Source organism: Trichosurus vulpecula, chromosome 2, assembly GCF_011100635.1.
Source record: "Trichosurus vulpecula isolate mTriVul1 chromosome 2, mTriVul1.pri, whole genome shotgun sequence".
Classification (NCBI taxonomy): Eukaryota; Metazoa; Chordata; class Mammalia; order Diprotodontia; family Phalangeridae; genus Trichosurus; species Trichosurus vulpecula.
The window spans coordinates 86,990,112-87,005,392 of record NC_050574.1 but is presented as its reverse complement, the minus strand read 5'-3'; the positions used below and the strand labels follow the sequence as shown (position 1 = coordinate 87,005,392).

The 15,281-nt window shown below is 38.1% G+C and overlaps 1 protein-coding gene across 1 annotated transcript; it reads left to right on the top strand.

Annotated features, from left to right (window-relative positions):
- Positions 1–6,694: 6,694 nt before the first annotated feature.
- Positions 6,695–7,648, top strand: LOC118840201 (olfactory receptor 51E1). The gene has a single exon (XM_036747699.1). The coding sequence runs from the start codon at positions 6,695–6,697 to the stop codon at positions 7,646–7,648; it is 954 nt and encodes a 317-aa protein (XP_036603594.1).
- Positions 7,649–15,281: the final 7,633 nt, after the last annotated feature.

Sequence of the window (15,281 nt, the reverse complement as noted above, 5' to 3'; positions counted from 1 at the left end):
GCTCTACCTGATTTTTGGTCAATAATACATTAAACAAATGGACCAGAAAGGAAAGAACAACTTATTCACATGAGCCGGGGGTTCTCTGCTGGCCTAAGTATATCCCCAGAGAGTACCCCTCTAATTTTTGCCTCCTCCACTCTCCTCCCAAGAGGGAAAACAGAATTGCAGTTACATGTTACAGACTCATTGGTATGATGGGAGACTAGAGATAAATGCACCAACATCTGAGAGGCCCAGAGAATAGCCAACCCACAATTTTCTATTGAGAGAGTGAGAAGAAAAAAGTTACTCCTGATTGCTCTACAGCTTAGGTGAGTCCAGGGGAGGGAGGCCTTTCTGGTAAGGCTTGTGTGGCAAGTAGAGAATGAGATTTGTGGGTGTGTGAGGGGTGGGGAATGGTGCCCACAAAGGGAAGAGTGAAAAAAAAAATAGGCAAGTCAGCATTTGGTACTTTGAATTTTAGCAGAGAAGGCAATGTTAAGAGGAAAGGGATTAAAAACAGTCTGATAAGCTGCTCAAATGTAGAGAGTGAAAAGGAATTTCCAAAATTATCGCTTATGCTTATGTTTGTTGATATTCCCAAGAAGATACTTGAAGAATATGTGGCCAATTTGTGTTTTTAGTCTGTGGTCAGGGTTGAGGCTTAAGCTACAGTCTGAATTAAGATATAGTCTATGCTAGTTAACATTCGATCTCAAACTATGGCTAAGTTCATAGGATTATAGAATACCTTCACTTTATCGATGAGGAACTAAGACCCAGAAAGATTAAGTGAGTTGTTCAATGTCATCTAACCTAAAATCCATCATTCTTTCCTGTAGGCCATACTGAGTTTTTGGGTTCACCAGCTTGGTCTGCGGTTAGAGATGATGCTTAATCTGTGGAAAAGGTTATGGTTCATTCTGCATCTGGGGTTAAGAAGCACTGATTTAGGGGCTAAGAGAAAATGTTTGGTTAAAGAAAAGGAGGTTCCCTGTATGAAACTAACTGGGTTATGAAAGTAAGGGACTTCTCTCAGAGACTCTGGGACTAGCTCAACCAAAGTTCCCTCTAGGTCTGAAACTTCCCTGAATTTTAGTGTTCTGTAGCCCATTCTAAACTGTGCCATTATCCCTTTTCTTACTGCTAATTGATAGCTTTGAGTCATGAGAATCTTACTAATTTCACATGAATTTCCACTTGTCTACCTAATGACATTCAGACTGGACATTAGTAAGGAGAGAAACTAAGGAGCTTAGTTCTGTATGATGGATGGGTAGGAGAGGGGAAGAAGGTATTTTTGTAAGCAGTATATGTGGTGTCCTTGGCCTATCAGCCAGGGGAACATCAGGAACCTAGAGAAGTGTAGTAAAGTTGATTGGGCATGGGGTTGGACTTGGGAAGAACTGCATTTAAATACAGACTTAGACACTTGCTAACTGGCTAGTAACCATAGGGTAGTGAATTAACCTCTGTGCTTCTGTTTTTAGATTCATATCTAGATTGATAGATTATTAAAGGTTTATTATGTTCTAAGCACTAGGCATACAAGGATGTTTGAGAACACATGCTTGAGGAGCATGAGGCTATAAGCAAGCAAAAGAGTCCCCATCCCCAAGGAACTTACATTCTGAGCATCTGTAAAATGAGTGAGTTGGGCATCTGAAGTCTGAATCTATGATTTTCTGACCCCTGTAGAGGGCATATTAATTTTCCCTTGGGAAGCAAGGGAAACTGAGACCCAGAGAGAAGATGAGAATGATTAAGGTCAACATTCATATTGAGAAATCGAGGTGAGAGCCCAGGTCTCCAGAATCATGACATTTGGGAGTTTGTATCTCTGCTCCAAATAATGTGGCCTTTTTTCTTTCCGGTGCTCTTATCTTGTTCTTTCTCCTGTGCCTATTTGTGTTCATCTACCTTCTAAGAAACATTCACATGCCCTTCAGGTACTGGCTTGGTGAAAATCAAAGAAGCTTTTCATCCTAAAGCAAGAGGATTCTGGGAGAGAAATGATCTTGAATTGAATAATGAGACTTCGTGACTACTGCCTTCTCTGATTTGCTACGAATGCTGTATCTTTTCTTGAGGCTGGATCTGAGGACTTCTGAAATTCCCTTCTTGTCAGAAGAGTTTTCCTGACATCTGACTTCTGTATCTAGGTACAGGAAGAAAGACTATGAATTTTCCAGGTACTTCTAGAATTTCCTCCAAGAACATTCTTTTCCATATTTTTTTAGCAGAGATGATCTAAGTACCTATAGCCCCTTGCCCTTTGGTCACCATTGGCAATTTAATCAATCATTTTATGCAACTGAATTAAGAGAAGCTCTTAGTTTCATTGAGTTCAGCTTATAGGCACAAATGAGATGTCTTGGTCCCCTGTCTCTGTTTCTAGAAACACAAGCCAAAGGGAAATCTCCCCTTCCTACCACATTCCATCTGGATTCATAGTCCAGCGGCCCAAAGACTCAAAGAATCCTAAAGTTATAAGGTACCTTAGAGATCACTTAGTCTAGAGGTTCTTAACCATTGTATGTGTGTGTGTGTTTGTGTGTGTGTGTGTGTGTGTGTGTGTGTGTATGTGTGTGATGGAATCCCTTTGGTAGTAAAGTGAAACCCACTCAGAATAAGGTTTTAAAAATATAAAGCGAAATACATAGGATTTAAAAGCAAATTAATTACATAGAAATATAGTTATTAAAACATTTTAAAAGTATACAGGCCCCAGATATATAACCCTTGATTTTAGCCCAATCCTATTTTTTTTTTCAAATGACAAAACTAAAGTGCAGAGACATAGGTGATTCATTCAAGGTCACTCATCAAGTAGCAAAACTCAGATTAAACTCTAGTGTTCTCATTGTTTTGTATGAAGTGTTCTTTCCAATTCACAAGCACATCCACACTTTCAAACCAGCTGAACGTTTTGGTGGGCAGTGTTTCTATTTAGAGAGTAATAGTGTGAAAAGCCAGGAAAAGAACCAGAAGTAGCCATAGAGAATCTTAAAATCTCAGAGCTGGATGATCCCAGAGAATCTGGTTTGGATTTACAGTCTGACTCCTAGACAAGAATTCCTTCTATGACATCCCTAAAAAGTAGCCTTGCAGCTTTATATGCAAACCTCTAGAGAAAAAAGAACGTTCTATATTCTGAGGCAACATATTCCACTTCAGGGATGCTACAGTAATTAGAAATAAGTTCTCTACATTGAGAGGTATGAGTAGAACCATGACAACAATTAAAACCAGTGAAAGGTCAACAGTGTCAAATGTTTCTAGGAAGTAAGAGAGGGTAAAAACAACCAAAAAAAGAGACTCAGGATTCAGAGATAAGATCACTGGTTGTCTTGGAGGGAGCAGTTGTATAGAGTGGTGATGTAGGACAGATTTGGAGAAATTGGGCATAGCTCAATGTTTTAATAAGCATGATCATGGCAGAAAAAAGAGAGAACAAGTTACCGTGTTGTAGGGAGGTGGTTATTATGCTGTCACTTTAGTAAGTATTGCTTTGAGAGATTTGGGAATATGTATAGAAAGAAGGGAAAAAATAAATTGCAGGAAGAAGTTGCAGATGAAAGAAATAGAATGAGTAATGGATGGTCTAAGGTCCTAGAGGATATGATGAAGATAGGCCAAAGTTATAGGTGGTTTGGGCTGGGGTAGGGTTTTCATTTGGATTAGATTTAGAGTTAGAGTTGGTATTCTGTTGAAAGTTAGAATTATAATTGTGGTTAGAACTAAGAGCATAGCTAGTGCTGGGTTTCCAGTTAAGATTGAATTTGGGATGAAGCTTAGGCCTAGCAACAGACTAAGAGATACTTTTAGGTTAAGGATTAGGATTGGATTTATAATTAAGTGCAGCATTAGTGTTAAGGACTGCTTTGGGGGTGAAGTAGGTATTAAGAATAGATTGAGAATTCCAAATAATATATTGAGTTTGTGATTAAAGGTAAGATCATAAAATTATAGATTTAGAGTAGAAAAGGATGTTAAAGGCTATTAGGGTTACAAATCATTATTTTAGAAATAAGGAAAACTGAGCCCCAAAGAAGTTAAATACTTTGCCCAAATCCACACATCTAGAAAGTATTTGAGGCAGGATTTGAATTTGGGTCTTTCTCGCTTCACTCTCAACACTCTGTACACCATGCTGCCAAGCTGTGTTAATTCTAAGCTAATGGGCCTTACTGGCCACTCAGTTTTGGTGAGTACCCCTTTCAGACTGGCCTTTCCCCTATGATTTTTCTGACTTGACTCTGTGTTGGGCTGCCTCATCCATCTTTATCACTTAAGGTTTTGAATTATTTTTAAGTTTTTGAGCTGGGAATAGGGTTAAATATAAGGACAATATTAGGTCAGGAATTGGAATTGTGTTTAGTATGAAGGATTTGAATTAGTGTTCAAGTAAGAGTTAGAGTTAGGAAAAATATTATAGCTCCTACCCAAATAGGCCTCAAAGCAATCCCCCCAAAATTCATATTCATGAAGTACTTCATAGTTTACAATCCACTTGTTTTATAGAAACTTGGCAGGTCAATATAGTATCAGTATCTTCCTTTGACAGATGAGGAAACTGAGGTTTAAAGCAGCTAATTGACTCGTCCAGCAGTACCCAGGTAGAAGCAGCACAGATGGCTTCAACCAAGCACCAGTGTTCTTGTCGACTATGTCACATTGCTTCCCTAAGAAAATGCAAGTGACGATACCTCCGGTCCAAAATATTGTGATGGCAGTTTTTCTATAATATTCCTTAGTTTTCTAGGCCCACTAATATAGGAAGTTGTTTAGGATTAAAATTAAATTTAGAGCTACAATTAGAAAAAAGTGAAGATAATGGTTATTACTGTTACCATAGGATTAATGTTGGGAGTTGAATTGGTAATAATAATTATATTATTAGTAATCAACTCCTCAATTATTTGTTGTGTCCAACTCCTTGTGATCCCATTTGGGGTTTTCTTGGGAAAGGTACTGTAGTAGTTTGCCATTTTCTTCTCCAAATTTTTTTCAGATGAGGAACTGATACAAATGGGGTTAAGTGACTTGCCGAGAATCTCATAACTCGTAAGTGTCTGAGGCCAGATTTGAAGTCGGGGCCACTGCACCACCTAGCTGCCCCCATTCTACAAGTACTTCTGTGGAAACTGGGTAGAGGTATCTTTTCAGGTCTCTTCCTTGGGGCCAACCCTGTTCTTTGGAACTTTGCACCTCCATTCTTTATTATTTTGTTGTCGTTCTTTTCATTTATGTAGCTATAGTCATTGTATATATCAATTTCTTGGCTTTGCCTACTTCATTTCACATCAGATGTAAATCTTTCCTTGTTTCTCTGTATTCATCATATTCATAATTTCTTACAACACAGCAATATTCCATTACATTCATGTGTTCTTTTTGTTTTTTAGCCATTACCAAATGAATGGGCATCTGTTTTGTTTCTTGTTCTTTAATGTTTTTTAAGTTCTGCTAAATTGTATGTACATGGAGCCTGTATGTTTATCAATGGCCTCCTTTAGGTATATCTCTAGAATGGAATCTCTAGGTCAAAGAGTATGAACTTCCTTTGTATATTTCTAAGTCAGTATCCACAATGATAAAATCTCAAGATTTATAAAATATTTTCCTTAAAATAACACTATCGGGTAACAAAAATATTGTCATACTCAAAGTCTCATAGAAGTTAAGTGGTTTGTTCAGGTCAATTTGGTAAGATATAAGCCCATACTACTATATACCTAACATATGCCTATGACCATGTAACTAGTTCCAGAGTTTTCTGATTTGCATTGAGTTTGGTTTGTTAAGAAAATGATTAAATTAGGATGAAGTTTATTAAATTCAGTAATATAGCAAAGCTCTCAGTAATGTTACAACTATCTTTTAGAGTAGAACAGGGATGTCCAACTTTAGGGTTTACTGAAACAATAGACAATATATTTTGATCTGCCATCTTAGTGAGAGCTTTGTGGTAGCTCGGCTTCATTTATTAAAGCATTTATATAAATTTCTATGCTTGTAGGCGAGCGCATAAATCACCCCATGCAGCCCAAGAGCCATGTTTTGGACAGCCCTGGAGTAGAATATAACTCTTATTGCAGCTATGTGGTGAAGTGGATAGAGTACCAGGCCTGAAGTCAGGAATACTCATCTTCATGAGTTCAAATCTTGCCTTAGATACTTACTAGCTGTGTGACTCTGGGCAAGTCACTTAACTCTGTTTTGCTCAGTTCCTTATGTATAAAATCAGGTGGAGAAGGAAATGGCAAATCACTCTATTATCTCTACCTAGAAAACCCCAAATGGGTCACAAAGGATCAGACACAATTGAAACAGAAACAATCACATGACTCTTACTATGTTTGAGGTTTTGTTTTCTTCTTATTGAGTCTAATATGGAGTTCAACTAGCTTGAGATTAATATTAGGGCTAGAGTTCTAACCAGCAGTGAATTCAGAAATAGGATAAAGGCTATAGATGAGCTCAAAATTAAGGCGGGATTACAATTATGGCTAAATTAGTTTGGGATTAAGTTTATAATCTCAATTTGTCCTGAGTTCAGAGTTTGGGTCAGGGAATGGGACAGCTATTCAATTAGATTAGGATCAGGATTAATTTCCGATGTCAAAGTCTCTAAAAATAGGCTTAATTCGTTAACTTTGTATTCTAGATTTTCCTGGATTGGTCCTGCTCCTGACCTACCACCTTCATCATGTTATTTCCCAGTGGTAATGAAACAAGCGCCACCTACTTTATCCTAATTGGTCTCCCAGGCATAGAGGCAACCCATTTTTGGCTGGCCTTTCCTCTGTGCTTTCTGTACCTCGTTGCTGTATTGGGCAACCTCACCATCATTTACATCATAAAAACAGAGCGGAGTCTACATGAGCCCATGTACCTCTTCCTATGCATGCTCTCTACAATTGATATCCTTATCTCTACTTCCTCCATGCCCAAGATGTTGGCTATCTTCTGGTTCAATGCCACCACTATCCAGTTTGATGCTTGCTTAGTACAGATGTTTGCCATCCATTCCCTTTCTGGCATGGAGTCCACTGTCCTCCTGGCCATGGCCTTTGACCGCTATGTGGCTATTTGCCACCCTTTGCGCCATGCTGCTGTGTTCACCTCACCTCGTATTTCCAAGATTGGCTTGGCAGCTGTAATTCGAGGGGCAGTCCTCATGGCCCCATTACCCATCTTCATCAAACGCCTCCCCTTCTGCCGTTCTAACATCCTTTCCCATTCCTACTGCCTCCACCAGGATGTCATGAAACTAGCATGTGCTGACATCCGTATTAATGTGATCTATGGCCTCATTGTTATAATCTCTGCCATTGGTCTGGATTCAGTTCTCATATCCCTCTCATACTTACTCATTCTCAAGACTGTATTGGGCCTGACACGGGAGGCCCAGTCAAAGGCCTTCAGCACCTGTGTTTCCCATGTCTGTGCAGTCTTTATCTTTTTTGTTCCCTTCATTGGCCTATCTATGGTACACCGCTTTGGCAAAAGGACTGGCTCTAACTTACACATTATCATGGCCAATGTGTACCTGATAGTACCTCCTGTGCTAAACCCTATTGTCTATGGTGTGAAGACTAAACAGATTCGCCAGCGAATTGTACAGCATTTTCTCTCAGCCTCAGGCAACTCAGACTTGTAGGCCTTAGTCCATTCACCATTTTTCCACTCCAAGGCATGTATAATCTTCAGGACTGGATAGACATATTGGAACAACGTCTGCTTGTCCTTTCCATTCCCTATTAAGAGTAAAGCTCTGTAAAAAAATTAAAAAAAAAAGAGTAAAGCTCTTGCAAATTTTACAATTTATGTGGACAAGAAAGAAAAACACAAACTAAATACTTCATCTTTTCCATAGCATTTTTTACATCTTTTATGCCATTTGTTCTTCCCAACTCTGTGAGTTTAGCAGTGTAGGTATTAATATTCTCATTTTGCTGACGCACAGCCCTAAGTCAGAGAATGTAAATGACTTGCTCGAGGTCTTGAAATGACTTAATGACAGAGAAGAGTCCAGAACCCACATCTCTTGGCTTCTAGTCTACCATTCTATATGCAAAGTGAGATATCTGTGTATTTTTTTGGTACTCTTCTCAAGAGGTTAAGAAAAACTGCCCTTATCGGCTTACAGTCTCTTAAACATTGTGTTTCCTAGTCTTTCCAGGGGGACTAGTCTGTCCCAAGTATACTTTTCTAGAATTATTTCACATCTCTTCCTCTCATAGCTCGTACATTCAAGTCAAACTGCCCTACCTCCTATTCCCCAAACTCATCAAATAATCTCCCATTTCCACATCTTTCCATAGAGGATTCTTTATGCCTAGAATTCATGCCCTCCTCATCTCTGTTTCCTTGAAATCTTAGCATCCTATAAGGCTCAGCTACAGTGCCACCACCAAGGGAGAACTTTTCATGATCTCCTTAGTTAGGAGTAATCTTCTTTCTTTTGAATAATCTTATGCTTCCTTATCAGTGCAATTTCTCTGTTTTCCCCAAGTAAAATTTGTGGTTAGGGATCATTTTGCATGTTTTCTTTATATCCCCAGTGCCTTACAAATAATCAGAAGTGACTAAATACTCATTGAGTTAAATTAAGGGGAAAGGGACATTATTAAGTAAGATAGTGACTAACAACATGGGATTTTAAAGTCTTGCTCCTCCTGAATTGTAGTGTTCAGTAGCTATGTGTTGAACTGCCCTACATAACCCTTTGAACCAATGGAAAGGAAGGGAAAAAGCATTATTAAGCATGTACTATGTGCCAGGCACTGTGCTAAGCACTTTACAAATATTATCTCATTTGATCCTCATGACAATCCTTTGAGGTGGGTATTGTTATTATCTCCATTCTACAGTTAAGAAACTGAGTCAAACAGAGGTTAAGTGACTTGCCCAGGGTCACATAGCTAGTAAGTGTCTAAGGACAGATTTTAATTCAGGTCTTCCTGTTTCCAGGCTTGGCACTCTATCCATTTTTTGCCACATATCTGCCTCTAGCACCAAGAAGCTCCATAGAAATGAAGGGTGGGAAAATCATTGTTAGTGACCCCCAAATCTAATTGCTTAGCAAGTTTTATGATTCATGCTTAGCACTTTTTAAAATTTTGCCTAGAATTAGATTGAATAACTCTCTTATTGAATTTAATTATATATAATATGACTTAAAGTCTTAGTTTAGAGATGGATTATGCAGTAAGTACTGGATACTTTAATCTTTATGTACTTCCAATTACCTGCAACTCTATTTTTTAATATTCCCATTTATTGCTCTCTTCCTTGTTAAATAAAAGCTTTTTAAGCAAGACATCCTGGACTTTTATGATTTTTTGGCATAAAGAGAGAAAGACAAGAAGGAGATAGTGCTAGAATCATGACATCCAGATGTGGTGGCTGAGTCTTCTTTAGCAGTAAAAGGTAAAATAAAGTCAACAAATATTTATTAAGCACTTAAAAGCCAAACATTTTGCTAAGGAACATAAATACAAGAAAAAAGAGAGAAATAAAACAATAAAGAGGAAGGAAGGAAGGAAGGAAGAGACAGCCCTTGCTCTCAAGGAACTTACATTCTAATGAAGGAAGACACTATTTTAAAGGAAGTTGAAAACACTGGGGGATGAAGAACGTATCAGACTGGGGGAGGGAGAGGTCATGCTAAAGAAAGTCTGGAAAGTCAGAATGGAACCTAGAAAGGAAGGAAGACATAGTTGACCTGAGTGTCTTCCTTAAAATGTAGGTTCTGGGATCATATTAAGGGGTCATATGGTTGGATAGTTTTTTCAGTGTTAGAAATTCAGGGGTGCTGTGAATTTGCAGGGCGAGAAAGAGAAGGAGACAGAGAAAAAGAGAGACAGATGCATAGACAGAGATGGAGACAGAGAGTTAAAAAGAGAGAAAGCCAAAAACATAGCTAGCTAGCTAGATAGACAGATAGATGATAGATAGATGGATAGATAGATAAATAGATCCATCTATGTATCTAGAGAGACAGAGACAGAGAGAGAGAGAGACAGAGACAGAAACAGAAATAGACAGAGAGACAGACAGAGAGACAGACAGAGACAGACAGAGACAGAGAAAGAGAGAGACAGAGAGGAGGGAGAGACAGAGAGGAGGGAGGGACAGAGAGATGGAGAGAGAGCGAAACAGAGACTAAAAGAGAGACAGAGAGGAAAGAGAGAGATGAAGACAGAGACAGAGAAAGACAGAGACAGAAAGAGAGAGAGAGAGAGAGAGAGAGAGAGAGAGAGAGAGAGAGAGAGAGAAAGAGAAAGAGAAAATGAGAGAATGAATTCAAGAGGAGAGGAGTGAGGATAGAGAGGGAAATAAAATATCAAGTGCTTACTATTTCTCAAACATTGTAATAAGGGCTGTATCCTTTCCTGTGTCCCCATTCTTGGGAATAAAAATATAATCCAGAAGGAGAGATAGTCCCTGCCCTCAAGGAGCTTACATTCTAGTGAGGGAAGACAACACATAAAGGGGAATTAAAAAGGGAGTGAGGAAATAAGGTAAAGGCCTGGGTCTTGGCAATATAAGGTAAAGCTCATTTTTCTTATTCATTCTCCACCCAGCTGCACTGTTCTGGATTTCTCCATGTTCCTTTATACTGAAAGATCTCTTCAGCCCTGAAACTTACTCATCAGTACCCACTGCCCCTGGTGTCCCTTTTTGGGAGTGGAAGGTAGAGAACTCTTCCCAGAAACTCCATTTAAGGAAGGATCTAGTTTAGCCATATCTTCTTTTCCAACCTAGCTGCACTTCTCTGGACTTCTCCATAATGCTTGTCCTCTATGACCTATCATTTTCCTTTGCTTTTTACATTCCTTTTGTGTCTTCCCTTCTTTGCTCCCCATTAGATTGTAGTCACTTTGAGGGAAAAAAGGGCCTTTCTTTTTCATAGGTGTATTTCCATCACTTAGCACAGTGCCTGGCACATAGTGGATGTTTAATAAAGGTTATTGACTAACCATCAGAATCCGGGGTTGCTTCAATGGCTATGGCCATGTCCAAAGTTCTGTTAGGAACAAGGTGGGGATGTTGGAAAGAGTGTGGGTTGTGTAGTTTGGAGCTGGTGGCCAGAAAATTCACAAAAAAAAACCAACCAGGGGATTTGGTAGACCACAAGTGCAGGATGAGTCAATAATACTGTCAGTCAAAATAAACTGTAATCTTAGGCCATATTAAGAGAGAAATAATGTCCAGAATGAAGAAGGTACTAGTTGCACTGCATACCACCCTTATTAGACCTATGTTGAACGTTGTGTTCATTTCTAGTTGCCACATTTAAAGAAAGACATTGACAAGCTGAATACCATGTCCTATGAGTAAGTGCTATAAAGATGTTTAACCCAGAAAAGAGAGGACTCCATGAGGAATGAACATGTAGCAAATTAAAAGCCTCCTTTGAGTATTAGAGGCAGTGTGGTACAGCAGGCAGAGTTCTGGGCTGGAAAGAAGGAAATCTAGCTTTATATTCTACTTCAGATATTTACTAGCTATGTGACCTTGGCCAAATCACATAAGCTCACTGATCTTGTTTCCTTGTTGTAACGTAATACTTTCACTACCAATCACATAGATGGTTGTCATGAAGAAAGTACTTTGCAAACCTTAAGATATTATAGAAATGAGAATTAGTATCTTACAGAAGAGAGATTACACCTTTTTCTATTTGGCCTCAAAGAGCAGAATTGCAAGGAGTAGGAGGTCTTGGAGAGGCTGTATTGGCTTCATGTAATCCTAACATTAAGAGCTAACCAATAATAGAACTGGCTTCCTTGGAAGATTTCCATTCAATGAACAAATTAAACAGAAATTATGACTCCTTGCTAAAAACATTAAAAAGATGACTCCTTGTTAAGTATATTGTAGAGGTTTTTGTTCAGATATGGGTGTGACTAGATGATCTTTGAAGTCGCATCCAGCTCTGATATTCTATGAAAGAGTAATAGTAAGCCTGGGAAGAGAATACTTAGTGGCATGCTGAGAGAAACTGAGGAAAAAGCAAGGCAGAGTCAGCCATGCTGGCCACCAAGAGGAACAGAAGAACTGAGAACTCTAGATGAGGTTACTTGCTCCATTTCTTTCCCTTCTCAGAGTTGTGTTTTTAGATACACTAGTGGCATAGTAGAATACATACAAGGCAAGTATTGATGGATAACCATGTGATTAGTTGATTTTCTTTTCTTTTTCAGAGAAACTTCATTTATAAATATCTTCCCTATACATAGTCCGTGGAAGAACAAAGGACAAATTTAGAGCCTGGGACAACTGAGGGAAGTTTTCTGTTCTATTCCAAGCCATTTTTATGAAGTGGTAAGGAACTTGGAGAAATGGGGAACATTAGGAATGGATCTCCAGTTCTTTTGTCTCCATTTCTTACATTATCCCACCCAAAGACATAATTAGTTCAGGAAAATCTTTAAAAAGCCCTCAGCCACTCAAATTCATCTTTCCAACGTGGTTTTTTTGAAGAAGCCAAATCAATCTCCTCCATGCTTTCCCCATATCACTTTGTTCATCATTCCTGCTGATTATGTTTTCCATCATCAGCATTGTCACCAGTTGGTCTTTCCTATTTTTGTCTACTTCTCTGATCATTATCATGTTCATTGTCATGACTGTCATCACCATTCTTTCATATTTCAATTCAAAAAACAATTAGTGACTTTATTATATATATAAAGTCTTGTACTAGGTAGTACAGGGAACAGAATATAAGTTGCTCCTGATAGCTGGTTTCATGGAGATTAAATTCTAGTTGGAGACATAATATTATAAGAAAAGTATATTATCAAATTTAGTTTGTTTTTAAGATTTATAGTCACTTAAGGATCAATTATTTAATGCATTTTCAATAAATGAGGCTGTTCCTCAAAACAAAATCCATCTTTTAATGTCAATAATTTCCAGTAATGCTAAATAACTATGAACCATGGTATGCAACAAACTCTGAAAAATCAAAAGTGCACTTGATCTAAGAGATTCATCATAGATGTAGGTAAGCTGCCGCATATTATCAATGATGAGCTGTGTATAATAATTGGCACAAAATACACTAACCCAGAAATGTGTGATTAGAAAAGGAGATGGGTCCTTCACGTGATACAAGTGAGGCACAGTTGATGAATAATTCAAGTGCTGCACTGGCACCTACAAAAATATCAAAAGACCTAAGTCAAGATTGGCAGTGTGTTGGTGGATCTACTTTGGAAATTTTTTGGGAAGACATCGACAAGAATCACAAAGAATGAAAAGGGGTAGTAGGGTTGTGACATCACCTATGTAAGTGACTAATCATATTGAGGTAGTCATGAGCTCATTAGAATACTGAAGAGATATAGTGATGAATTCTATTAAAAGTTTAAAAGGAAACACTTAAAAAAAAACACCTGGTAGTATTTTGGGTCCCAGTGTATTTAATAATAAATACATCTACATCTTTATTTTCACAGTTCATACAAATAATTATTGTTAATTTAATAAGTTTTAAGTTATTGAATGATTTTCAAAGTTATAAAATGCAACTGATTATACTGTTACAAAAATGAGTTTTTCAAAATGATGGACTATGTTCTCATCAGTATCTCAGTTACAACAATAATCAAGTCTGGTGGTAATCTATATAATAAAGTCACTTAAATGGATCATAGCCATCAATGCAATTTTGTTTCCCACCATTATCCTTCATACTGCTGCCATAATTTTATAGGATACTACAATTTAAATCCCTTCATAAATATAAACATTTCTATGCAGGTTAATGTGATCACGATTCCATTGAAGTACTCACAAAGTAATTACAATAATTGTTCATGGTAGGCAAATTCCAGTTGACCTATTAAGAAATTTAGGCTTGGGGCAGCTAGGTGGCACAGTAAGTAGAGCGCTGGCCCTGGAGTCAGGAGTACCTGAGTTCAAATCCGAACTCAGACACTTGACACACTTACTAGCTGTGTGACCTTGGGCAAGTCACTTAACCCCAATTGCCCTGCCTTTCCCCCTGTAAAAAAGAAGAACAAGAAATTTAGTCTCAGCGAAATGAAGGAACTTGCTCCAGATCATATAATAAATGACTGTGTTAGTCCTTGGTCTTCTGATCCTTAGTCTTGTGTCTTCCTGCAGTAGCACACTGTCTTCACAGCCATCACCAAAATCATCTCCATTATCATCTTCACATTGCCATCATCACTATTATGGTCACAAAGTATTAAACACCTAATTGAACTGGATTTTGACTGTTATACCTGGTTACCTGCTCTGACGACATTGATATAGATGTTCATGCATAAAACATACAATACTGAAAGATCAGTATGAGACCTAGACATGTGTAAATGTTGAGGTATTTAACTCTCGAATTAGTGGGGAACATATTTTCTTGGAGAATAGGAAAATAGAGGGAAGTGAAAAAGTGGGTGGGAACCCTACTGCTAGATCTGGAAATACAAAGGTTTTCTTGACTTCCAGGAGCCTATGTTGGTTACTTAGGACACGGAGGAAGGACGAGAATAAGCATTTATTAAAGGCCTACTATGTGCCAGGCACTGTGCTAAGTGCTTTACAAATATTAACTCATTTGATTCTAACAACAACTCTTTGAGGTAGGTTTTGTTATTATCTCCATTATGCAGTTGAAGAAATTGAGGCAAACAGAGGTTAAATGATATGCCCAGGGTTACCTAGCTAGTAAGTGTCTAAGTATGGATTTGAACTCAGGTCTTCCTAATTCCAGGCTTAGGATTATATCCGCTGTGCCATTAGACTTATGATTTTATTGGTATAGAGAATTCCCAAAAGAGGAAACTTCTTTCCCTAATGCAGGTCAGCATCTTCCTGCAACTTAAAGTCTTAGAGAGTTGCCTAGAGCTCTGAGAAGTTAAATGCATTTTTTCAGGGAGGTACAATCTGTTTGTATCACAAGTAGAACTTTAACGCGAGTCTTCTTGGCTTCAAGGCCAGCTCTCTACAACATTGAAAATAATAGCTCATATTTATTTCATTTATCTCATAGTATTTCATTTGATGCTCATAATACCAAAGTGAGATATATGGAGTACACATGAAAATGAGCATCTATCAACTTTGAGGGTAAACTTGGTGATATACTGGGTCAGGATATCATAACTCTTAACTACTAGAAAACCATGTTTCTGATAGGCTCTCCAAAGAGATCAGACAAAGACTCAAAAGGCCATGTCAGAAATAAAGCTATTACTGTTCATGGTATAAAATCATAATTGACAAACCCCTTTGGTGTTTCATGTGTTCAATCC